At 34.2% G+C, this 12,449-nt stretch overlaps 1 protein-coding gene across 3 annotated transcripts in view; it reads left to right on the forward strand.

Annotated features, from left to right (window-relative positions):
• The window catches only part of CSMD1 (CUB and Sushi multiple domains 1), a 1,092,404-nt gene that overhangs the window by 916,474 nt on the left and 163,481 nt on the right, over positions 1 to 12,449 (forward strand). For all 3 annotated transcript variants that reach the window (XM_039385566.1, XM_039385564.1, XM_039385565.1), the window contains exons 30-33: positions 671 to 865; positions 2,748 to 2,864; positions 4,306 to 4,419; positions 6,321 to 6,416. In XM_039385566.1, the coding sequence (XP_039241500.1) occupies positions 671 to 865; positions 2,748 to 2,864; positions 4,306 to 4,419; positions 6,321 to 6,416 (522 nt within the window). The remainder of the gene's footprint in view (positions 1 to 670; positions 866 to 2,747; positions 2,865 to 4,305; positions 4,420 to 6,320; positions 6,417 to 12,449) is intronic.

Below are 12,449 nucleotides of genomic sequence, written 5' to 3' on the forward strand. Positions count from 1 at the left end.
GAAGGTACTTAAAGATCATCTAGTTCCAACTCCCCTGCCATGGGAAGGGACACCTTGCACTAGACCAGGTTGCTCAAAGCCCCATCCAACCTAGTCTCACTTCCAGTGAGGAGACATCCAAAACTTCTGTGGGCAATCTGTTCCAGTACCTCAGTACTTTATGCTGAGGGATTGCTTCCTTATTCTAATCTAAACCTTTCTTTCAGTTTGAAGCCAGCCCCCCTTTTCCTATCACTACATGCCCTTGTTGCCTTCTCCATGTCCCAGGTAACCAGGGGAACCCAATTCTTTCTGGAGAGGACCCATATTTTCCCTAGTCTTCCCTTTGTCACCAATGTGCATATAGAAGTGGTGAATTCCAGAAGTGACCATTTTTCTTCTACAATACTAAACTTTATTAGAGTCATTCAGCTTTCGGAGGGTTCCACTAACAAACAGTAGGAAGAAAATGCTTTTGTTTAGATCCTCTCATTACCATTTCCTTGGCCAGATAACCAATTTTATGAAAACATCCATTATCTTGTAATAAGCATACAGAAACATGAATAATACATTAATAAGCTGTTTAAAAACTTAAACTGACTGGAAAAAAAACATGGATTATTGTTCCTTGTTTTTTTTTAATTTAAATTGAAAGTGTATCTAGATTTATTGTAATTCATTTTAACAGAAAAACCACGGGAAGCTTGTTTTGATCCTGGAAACATCATGAATGGAACAAGAATAGGAGCAGACTTTAAGCTTGGTTCAACTATTACTTATCAGTGTGATTCTGGATATAAAATTATTGATCCTTCAACTATAACATGTGTAATTGGCACAGATGGAAAGCCAGCATGGAACAGAGCATTGCCATCTTGTAATGGTATGTATTGTTTTCTTACCATTTCCCTGGTCCCCTAGGTGAATTCAATTTCTCAGACACTGAGGCTGTTTAGACTATTTCTACATATATAATTTGTATAAAAAAACTGAGGTAAAAAAATAAGAATTATGATGAATGTTGGACTATAGTTTAGTCAAATATTTAAAAATATCTTTAAACTCTGGAATCAACAGATGTTCATATGCTGACTGCAATGTAATATGTAAGTTTCTTTAGACACACAGTGTTATTTAGAATAGATATCACAAGCATCTCAAGACTGCGTTAATTGTCACCTTGGAATAAGAATTATGGTTACTGAGGCAGAAAATTAAAATGACATCTCAGAGCTATGGCTATCTAATTTATCCTCTATCCCATGTTTCAGCATTTCTGTTGTATATATATATGTATATATAGGGAACAATTTTAACAAATCAAAAGGGAGTTACATATATCAGTTAATTACCATAAAGTACTGATTTATTTATGTTGAAAAATTACCTCCTGCAAAGTTTTAGGTTTTTAATTATAGGAAAAGACAATTTAGAAGGAAACATTTCTACAACTCCATAACTTTGGAACTTGTTTTAAATTAAGTGACATACTTTCATTCCAGTGAAGTGTTCATGACTTGAGAATTTCATCTGGTAAATAGAAGATAGACTTCATGGCTTGGTTTCTGGTATCTTCAAAACAAGAAGAGAAGGAAATACAAAGATTTTAAATTCATGGCATAAACTGATTCCTTATGATATTTGAATTTCACCTCAGCCACATAATCCTATTCCACCTACTGACAGATCAAACTTGTTATCTTCTATCATTACATTGGATTTTTGAATAATTCATACAAGCTGCTAAGAGAAGACATGGATTTGTAATATTAATTGCTGCCTGTATAAGGAAGTTAAACTTGCAGAGATATTTCAAGTGTGATTTTAAAGACCTATCAGGAAGCAGAAAGAGCAGGGTTTGGAGCTCCCTGCTCCACCAGGGCTGGGAGCCAAGGATGTCCAAAGCACATGCTATGCCCTCACTCACTAGGCACAGTTCCACAACACGAGCCAGGTCAGCAGAGCCAGGAGCTGGTAACAGGGTATAGCCCTGTGCATAGCCCCAGATCAATGACCTCATTGTCTACCTGGACCACAGATCCTTCTCAGAGCTACTTTCCAGGCAGTTGTTAAAATATAATCTGCTATATGTAAGATGCCCACAGTAGGGTAATGTTGATTTGCTTTGTTTCTTATATTAGAATGAAATTTTCCTTGCTAATTCTGTAGCTATAAAAAGTTTCTCTTTCTCTTAATCTTTCAGTTCTTTTTTTATATACATATGAAGCTGAAGATTTTTTTATACATATAATCTATGTGCTTTTTTCATAATCATCTAGGAAGTTATGAAAAAAAAAGAAATTCAAGCATACTTTCACAAAGTAGAATCCTTGGCATTCTGTGCAGGGTACTGTCAGTGTATCTATGTATTCCTCTGAGACACAAGATAATTGTACTGTGCCATTTTTTTATGTAGTACTATATTTTTTCCTGAGCTTTTTTTAACATGGATAGGTATAGAAAGATATTAAAATAAAAACCCCACATAAATTCTGTGTTTACAGTACCTTTGAATTAAATAATTTATACTTCCAGTCCAATATGAATACTTGTAGTCAAGTACAACTCTCATGTATTCTAATTTTAAATAAATTATATTAAAAATTATATCCTGAGAAAGAACCATTATATATTTCAGTACAGGAAAACCAAACAAAACCAAAACCAGTAAACTGTCACTTTTTAATCTTTGGCCTTTTTTTTTTCGGACTTAACTATTACAGGCAATCTAATTAATATAACATGTTTCTTTCTGTTTTTTCTAGCACCATGTGGAGGGCAGTATACTGGATCAGAGGGAGTTGTTTTGTCACCAAACTATCCTCATAATTACACTGCTGGACAGACTTGCCATTATTCAATTACTGTCCCTAAAGAATTTGGTAAGAATTTATTCTATTGATTTATCAATCATTATCATTGTTCTACTGTTCATGTATCCTTTATGTGTAATAATGATCTTAGATTTTCAATATATTGCCAATTATTTATAAGAAATAAATATTGTCCTGTCATGGAAATTGATTCTAGGGTTTTGACCTTTTACTTCTCCCTAGAGTAATCAATAGATTTCAGCTAAGCCATCTCTGTCTGCTATCCAAGTGTATTCAGCATACCTTCATTGATTACGTTATTCATCATCATGCATTCGAGCTTCCTGCGAAGTAAAATCAAGTGTCAAACCCCAAGTTTTTATATTCCTCTTATATTTTAGCTTTTTCTTTTTCATGTTTTAACAAGGGCAAGATGAGTAGAATCACATTTAAAAGGTACAGTGGAGGGTATGGAAGCAATTTTACACAAAACTACCAGAAATGAGAAATCACAAAACTGATTATTTCAGTATGTCAAAATACTTGGGCAAAATCTCTAAAACTTGTGCAATTGTATGTAGGGTGTGGTTTTCTGAAAAGCTGTTTTTTTCTAGTTCAAATCCAGACAAATAACAATAAGATTGATCCATTTTACTACTTGCTTACCAAAAGAATGAATTCACAACAGTTAAATGCGTTTGGTACCTTCTATATGCAATAAAACCTGTAATGTCTCAGATGTAAATAAAATACACGTGGCTAGAATGACAAAGTAATATTTTCATTGGCTTGGTTTTACTGGGTTACTGCTTCATGTTTCAATTGCTATATGATATTTGAATTCAGTGAACCCTTTGATATTTACTGTTGAGACATGTTGTATAATTAAACAATTTATTAATACACTTTTAATTATGTACAGTTGAAGTGTAAATTAAGTGTAGCAGTATGACAAAGCTGGTAACACATTGGTATTTTTAGTATTTGATCAGCTTTTATAACTTTCTGATAAAATATGTACTAATGCAAAGTTTAAAAAATTGACAAATCAGTAAGTTTAAAAAATCTTGCATTAAAACCAGAAAAGCAACTAATCATATGTGATAATAGATGCTGCTTAATAGTTGCTAAGGTTGGTAATGTCATTTTGGCAAAAACATTTCTTTTTAGATATTCTGTTTCCTTATTCTCATAGGTACCTAGGCAATAAGGAATAAAGTTTATTTGAATGGACATCATAGTTTTGGGGAAAGTGTGATTTAATAATTATTTTTTTTTAAATAAAAAAATAAGGAAGTAAGGAAAAGCAAATAGTATTCTTATTACATAAGTTTAATGCAACTGTTCTATCATGACACAAAATAAAGTAAATTAGAAAGATCCATGCAGAAATTCACTGGTAACTAAGACAAGCAAAAATATGTCCTTAAATTTGTTTTTAAAGACTAAGTTCTTTTATCTTCTCTCTTTTTATTTTTTTTCTCTTTCTTTTTTTTTTTTCTGAATGCAGTTGTATTTGGACAATTTGCCTATTTTCAGACAGCTTTGAATGATGTGGCAGAATTATTTGATGGAGAAAACTCTCAGGCTAGACTTCTTAGTTCACTGTCTGGATCTCATTCAGGTAATTAATAAAGTAAAAGGAGTACACATTTCTCACACAACTCAGTATGAAAAAAAATAAATCAAGACAGTGTTATGAATTTCATTTGGAAATAAAGTCATTGGAACAGGATGCCAAGGGAAATGGAACACCCTTCTAAATATTTGAATCAAGAATTTATTCTGGAACATATGGTTTAGGCAAGAATTGATTACTGGGGTAAGTGTAGAAATAATTGAATTAAATTCTCAGAATTCTATGTAAGAGGGCAGACTGGATGGTATAATTATCTTCTCTGCCTCTAAACTTTTTGGATTATACATCTACATATTCTGAATGGCCAATTTAAACACAAATTACTTGTATTTACAAAATGCAATTATCTGTATGCAAACAAGCACCTAGACTAAAAGCAGGTCAGCTGTTGCATTGAGGTAACTATAGCAAAATGGTGACCTTATGAAATCATAATTAAGCTTATATGAATTTCAGCATGGTCAGAATTTCCAATGTATGCATATATATAGTAACTGTGTTCATCTCCAGGGGATAATATATAAATATATTTCTGCAGCTGTGAATGTTTTGTCATACAGTCCTAGTATTTAGGAAATTTTATATGTGAGTTTAAGATTTTTGCAATCCAGGGCTTTTCATGGCTTCTTGGTTTTAACTTTGAATAACTGGAGAGATACTTCATTTGAAAAGAATGTAATATATCTATTTGATTTTTAGAAAGTATATTATTATTTGAAAAACTCAACTCAATATTTCCCTGTGGTGAATCCTAGCTATTTCTGTCATAAGAAGAGTTCACAAACAAATTTTAAGATTTGTTTAATTACTGGTAAAATTTCAGCAGCAAAACAAATTAAAATTTTTAAATTTAAGAGAAAAATCATCCAAGCACCAAATTTTACTGCATCAAACTTTTATGTAAGTTGAAGCTAATGTTTGTTTTCACAGAAGACATTTGAAAATATTTGAAAAAAACTTACACTTGTGATTTTTATTTATTCCAAGTGACATATCTCATTTACAGTGATCTAGAGTAGGATTCTGTTACATGGAATCACTAGTTACAATAATATAAAACTAAAAAAAGTGAAAGAATTATAAATCCTATTTACCTAGTAATATATTTTAAATTAGTGCATTATCATTAATTTCAGTAGAATTTTATAAAATGTGGGTTGATACAGTCCAGCGAGAATAAAAACAGTAGTCATATGGAGTGGAATCCTTGCAGTGTAGAAGTACTGCACTTTTGTCTGTAGTGTTTCATTATTGAACTCTTATCGTGACTCCTGACAGATCTGTCAGGAAAGGAGATAAAGTATATTAAACATCTTTATTAATCCTCAAGTCAGAAGTAAAATTTGCAAAGCTATAAGAAAGTTAATAATATAACATAGTTCATGTGTGATCATATATTTTATTGAAGCCACTACATAAAACAAGTCAAGGATTTGCTCTCTCGCATTTCAGTTTTAGTCTTAAAATGGTAAACATCCCATGAAGATCCCTGTGGCATTTTTCAAATATTTTTAATTGTTTAATGTGTTTTTCAAAGCAAAGCTTTCAGTCACAGAAAAGAGTTAACTAAAAATTCTTCTAATGATTTTGACCCCAGGTGGCAGTAGGGTTCTCAAGTCAAGTAGTTTATTCGACCTCTAGTTCCAACACCTGCAGTAAATGTCAGAAGGCTTATGTTGTTCAATCAGGAAGTCTTTTTATTTTGACAAAAGTTTTCAAACCTCCAATGGTAAATTTAATTTTGTACAATGTTATTTATATTTCCTTTAACTACAGAGGAAAACATAAGACTATGTATTTTAACAGTATATTTGATTCCATACCGAAGAGCTGTAAGTTTTGTTTCTGTTTTGAGTATATAATTTATTTTCTGTTTCCGTTTGTAGGAGAGACATTGCCTTTGGCTACATCTAATCAAATTCTTCTGCGATTCAGTGCTAAGAGTGGGGCATCAGCCAGAGGGTTTCACTTTGTTTACCAAGGTAAACATGTCTGCTTTTGCTGCAAGACCCTGGTGCCTGTTTCATGAAGTGTATTATCTTTAATTCTTCACACGTCTTAACGTATTGCTTTAAATATAAGCGTAGTCTTAACCTTTTTCCAGCAATCAGGGACTTCTCCTGATGGTAGACTGGCTTCATAAGGGCAGCTGTCCGCATTGAATCCTATCTGGCCCCATGGACTCGAATATATTCAGCCTTTCTCAGTAGTCTGTTATCTGTTGCTCCCTTACTGCTGAATGAGTTCAAGGTTTTTGAGAGTTTCCTCAGTTGTATTAGTCTTTCTCAGTACTCCCAGTTGATTTTTCAAGAGTTTTTTTCAGGCTGCTAAGGAATTCTGTTTTCTTGAGAGCTTGGAGAGAAAATTACTATGGCAGAGACCATTGGGCAGTTTCAATACTGAAGGGTGGATGGAAGACTTACTGGTCTGTTTCTGACCCAACTGAACTTGAGGAGGTATTATATGCATGTCTGCACACTGCAGCTGGAATGCAAGAAAGAGACAGCATGACCAAGTCTGTTAGTATGCTGCTGGGCAGCTTAATACACTAAGCTGATCCATGTGTCTTGGAGAATGCAGTCTGGTGACACCTGGACCGCTACTTACAGATTCATTGCCTGTACAGCCAACAAATGCAGTCCCAGAGGGACTTCTGGGCAGTTCACTAGATGAATTGCACACATACCCAATAAGCGTAATGAGACACTCATTGAGCACTGTGGGTTATTGTGTACTAGTTTTTCAGCTTTACTAAGTGAAGTGTAAAATTAGTTTTGGGTAGTTTTAAATAATATTATCAAGATTCCTATTTTCCTTTTTAATTTTTGATTTATTTTTTTTTAACATTGGAGCACAGTTGTATGTTGACACAGCAAATAAATGGAAAGAACTGTCTCACCTCAAGAATATTTTTCCACTGTTGGAAGAAGCTTGTTGGACTGTTTTTTAAGCCTTCTTACTTCTGTATTTATAGAAAGATATCACCATGACTGCACACTCTATTTTAGATATACCTCAAGATATCATTACCCGCCCTTTTTACACATCAAAAGCATCACATGCATTAAAATTTGTCATGGAAAATTAATCATAAAAGAGGGGCAATATAAACTTCTGGAATTATAAAAGAGCTTTCAGCATTCAGTTCTTATCCATTTGCATATGAATGACATCTTTCTGTCTAAGTCTATTTGATTGTCATATGCCTAAAGTGTTATTTTTTGCTGCTTTATAAGAATTCATAGTGATACAAACTCACAATTCTATTAGCTGTATATGTATATATTCACACATATAGATTACTGGATAGACTGGAAGTGTCCAGGTGAGGACAACGCTATGCCTCATCTAATTAATTTGTGGTTTTGGTAACTGTAACAAATAGATTTTAATAAATGAGAAGAAACTGAGTTAGAAAAAGTCACTTTATTTGTCTTAGGAGAATCATGAAGCTATTTGAATATAGAGGGATTTAAATATATTTTAAATATATATATATACACATATATCGGTTAATGAGTTAGTGGCATTTAATAACCTCTATAATTTTGAGATTTTTTTTCTCTCTTCTTTTGAAGCATGTGATCATACTTCCAATGACCACCTGCTTGATAGCCTTTTAAATACTCCAGAGAATGACATCCACTCTCATACTGAACACAGCAGTCTGGTCTGCAAAGTCAATCATTTTATTTATTGCCCTCTATTCCAGGTTGACCTTCTTCACTGTTCACTTTTCCACTGGGCTGATTTCAATTTTGTTTCACAGCAGTATGAAACATTTACTAAAAGATAATTACTGTAGAAAATGGAATGCCTATGTGATACAACTTGAGAAGTCTAGGTTGCCAACACTATAGGCAAAAGTTAAAATAAAGGCTAGAGGGGAAAAAGTTATTGCTTGCATTATTTCACATTCTGGTTTCAGCAAGCAACAGATAAGGTTTGTAGCTTTTGATTCAGATTTAATGGCTTTTGTAATGCCACTTTATAAAAAAATTCTTTTTAGCTGGGTATGTCATCTATGCCTTCATTTCTTTTTCTTAGATCGTCACATTTCCTTGTGTTTCATGCAATAGATAAAGACTATCTGTAATATCAGACTGAATGAATATCCAGTCTTTCAAACTATTAGGGTCAGGTATGTTGATGCATGCTAGGAACAATCATGTTTAAGAAGACTGAGAATTATATTTTTTTCAGGTTTTCATATGTTGGTCTTCCTGCTAAGACATCACCTAAGAAACAAGAACTTATATTTTTTTTATGGCTGAGGCTGCAGCAGTACAGAGTTCACTCCCTAAATAGCAAAGTAATGACCTTCCTACCATCCAAAAATTTATGGGGTTTTAATACTTGTTTTCTTCTTCTTGCTCTACCATACAAATGCATGAACTAATTTATGAGATCAAATGAGATTTTTTAAAGAGGATTATTAAGAAAGTTACCATAGTAGGATCAGGAAGGATTGTGTGATAAAGACAAAGAGGAGCAATAATACAGGAGGAATATGACTTCAACAATTAAGGTGATCTAATCTGTGACAAGACTAAAATACAGAACCACACATTGTCTATTAAATTTGAGAGCAGAACTAAAACTGTTAGTATTATTCTACATATGTATTACTATGACACATTATGTCCTACTTTAAAGCAAACATCCTAAGAGGTGATTGATGCCCCAAGCCTGTCCGTGTTCAAGAGACATTTGAAACATGCCCTTAATAACATGTTAATATCGTGACCTGGTAAGTCCTGAATTGGAAAAGCAGTTGGACTAAATGATTGTTGTAGGTCTCTTCCAACTAAAATAATCTACTGGTGAGAGGCATTTTAGCTGAGCTGTCAGCTGTGTCACCTTTAAGAGGAACACACATTTTCCTAACTTTTTATAGGTGTTTGAAACTGTACTACATTTTACCATAGACTATTTAAATCTAAGTCCCATTTTAAACAGTATGGAACTATCTCACTTTGTTGTTGGCTTCCATTAGGTGTATTGTTAAGGCAGTTCTTTTTAAAACAGGAGGAAACAATAACAAAAAGAGTACCTGTTATAGTGATCGTGCATCTTAGCATTTCTTATCTCACTGTAACCATTAACACAGTATTAGTAAAACCTATGAAAAACTGAGTAAAATATCAGTTTTAACATGGCATTGTGTGTTTCTTGCTGACAATAGAATAATCTGACACAACCCTAGCCATGGATATTCATGGCTGATCTCAGTAAAATAGTGCCTTTTAGTCTGAAAAGCAAACACATAACAGTACTTCTGCTATGTGAACTCATTTAAGAGTACTACTGAACTGTCCCAATATTTTTTTCTCCTGAGATAGCTTGCTCACAGGAAAATAACTTTCATAAGGCAATATTATAATGAAACCAGATGATCAAATATCCTTTGTTGAGAGGTGCTGAAAATTCTAGTTAAGCAAAAAAAACTATTTGGATTACTAGTGCATGAATGCAAATTTCCAGATGTGATTACTGAAAATTATGGGATTTTCTTCCATAGCTTACTTCCTTTTGAGAAATTGGGTGAAAAAATACATAAAGAAAGGTAGTATTCCCATAAAAGGCCAAGCAAGAGTTTCTTCCACACAACAAATAAAAAATACTCCAGAAGTGATGCTGAAATTTTCAGTCAGGTCGTGTAACCTCTTATGTAAGACAGGTAAGCTTTAGGTATGTGTAAGGGTAAAAGTTTAACTAGCAGTGGGCTGAGGTGGTGACCTGTGTGGGAGGAGGTCATGGAGTACCATGTGCCACTCACAAACAGCTTCCTCTGAAGCTGGTATAAAGAAGTTCTCACATGCCAAAGCTTCCACGAGTCATAGGAGCATGTGATGCCTGTTCTCAAAAATATCTGAGAGTGACAACTGCTTTGGGGCAGAGATGCTTCTGGGTAATTGCTGCTAAAGAAACTGCTGGAGGGCTTGTTGAAGATACTCTTGGAAAGAGACCCTCCATGCCAAAAGGCTAGTATTTCTAGAAGGACTGTGGCCTATGCGTAACCCCTGCTGGAGTGAGAACACCTCAGAGGGGTTGGCAGCCTGCGAAAGTCCTGTTCTGCAGCAGGGAATGTCCCTCTACCAGGGGAGGTTTAGCTTAGATATTAGAAAGAAATTCTTTACAGAGAGGGTAAAGAGGCACTGGAATGGGCTGCCCAGGGAAGTAGTGGATTCTCTGTCCCCAGAGTTTTTTAAGATGAAACTGGATGTGGCACTTAGTGCCATGGTCTAGTAACCACAGCAGTAGTGGATCAAGAGTTGGACTGGATGATCTCGGAGGTCCCTTCCAACCAGGCTGATTCTACAATTCTATGATCTTTGAGCAACTATAGCACATAGGTGACCCACAGTGGAGCAAGAACACTCAGAGTGATCTGAAAACTTGAAGAAGCAAAAAGCAGGACAAAAATGGGTAAAACACTTAAGTATATCAAAGCAAAAAGAAAAAAAAAATTAAGCAAAAAGAGAGTGCATGAACCCACCTCCTGTGCTGCCTCTCACATCACTGGCAGAACAAAGATGGACACAAGAAAGTTGAGACAAAGAAAGGGGGTGGATAGGTGTTTGAAGTTAAGTTTGGTGAGAATGAAATAAAACTGTTTACTTAAGTTGTTGTTTAACTGTTTGTATCCTCTTTCTTCTTAAATCCTGAATCAGTGATCAGAAGTTTGTGTAAATTAGTAGTAAATTAAATTAAGCAGAATTACATATAAATTCCCTGAATTGAGACTGGTTTGTCCACAACAATGTTTTGTACCTTTTACTGTCACATGATTGTGAATGATTTATCTCATTACCAAAACTCCCATGTGAGCAAGTAGTCCTGACCAAGGGGTGGATTAATGCCTAATCATGTGGCAGAAACTGTAGTTCTAGGCATATGGCAGTCACACGGTTGGATGTGTGAGCAGCCATCATTACCTGGTCAATTGTGAAGTCATCATCACCTAGTCCATTGTAAAGTCATTATACAACAAAATTAAAAAGAAAAGGTTTGAGTAAAATGGTGCTTGTACAGAAGATACTTTGGTAGAGATAATGCTATTAATCCCAATAAAAAAGAACAAAAAAGAGAGCAGTCTGGGTCAGCTCAACTAACCTGGCAGACTGCATCTGGTCTGCAGGTTATGATCAGGAATAACTGTGACTGTGTGAAGTCCTTGAAATATGATTTCTTCATTATCCTCCCGCAATTGCCGTGCAGTTTCCTGCCATGGTCAGAACTGTATACATAAACATGTTTTACAGAGTATCTGTGTGATAATGAGGCCCTAAAATCCTATTTATTTGAACAAAGGCAGGTATATTACATTTTCTGAAAGGTAAGTGGTTTGTTTAAATTGTGTAGTGTTTAAACATTAAAAAAAAAAGTGTATTTGCTTTTGTTTTGCCCTAATGTGTACCTCTGACCTTCAAACCTCTCTTAAGCTTTCAAGGTTAAAATCTTCTGCAACCATCTAACATACTGATTTAGAAGAAAATATATGTTACTGTACCTGTATGACGTGGGACAAATCATTGCATAAAGAGTTGCATAACAAAGAGTGTGTATTTTACTGTTATTGCTAGTATCGATTATTTTTAAATATTCTTTGAAAAATTTTTTCTCTTCATTCAGTAATACTTGCATAAACTAAACTCTTATATTCGGTAGCAATGCAGAAAACTGGTAGAACATAGTGTAATAATAAATGAGAGCTCCCAATATTCTTCTAAAATATGTTGCATATTTAATGCTAGATTTAAGATAGGATTGATTTCAGTTAGTGTTCTGTATCCAACTCATTAACAAATGTTAACTGTTACAGCATTTACCAATACTTAAATAATTATGATTCTTAATAGAGCAAATTACAATATAAGACATAAGAGAAGCATAAAGATATCAGTATGAAAATAAGTATATATAGGCTCCATATACCTTGTCTTTCACTTAGTGAGCAGGGTAGCTGAACAAGGAGGGGAGAAGGGTGTGTGTGTGCAAGTGTGCACATGAAC

This window comes from Pipra filicauda, unplaced genomic scaffold (genome assembly GCF_003945595.2).
Source record: "Pipra filicauda isolate LSUMZ 115617 unplaced genomic scaffold, ASM394559v2 scaffold41_size5083284_pilon, whole genome shotgun sequence".
In the NCBI taxonomy this organism is placed as follows: domain Eukaryota; kingdom Metazoa; phylum Chordata; class Aves; order Passeriformes; family Pipridae; genus Pipra; species Pipra filicauda.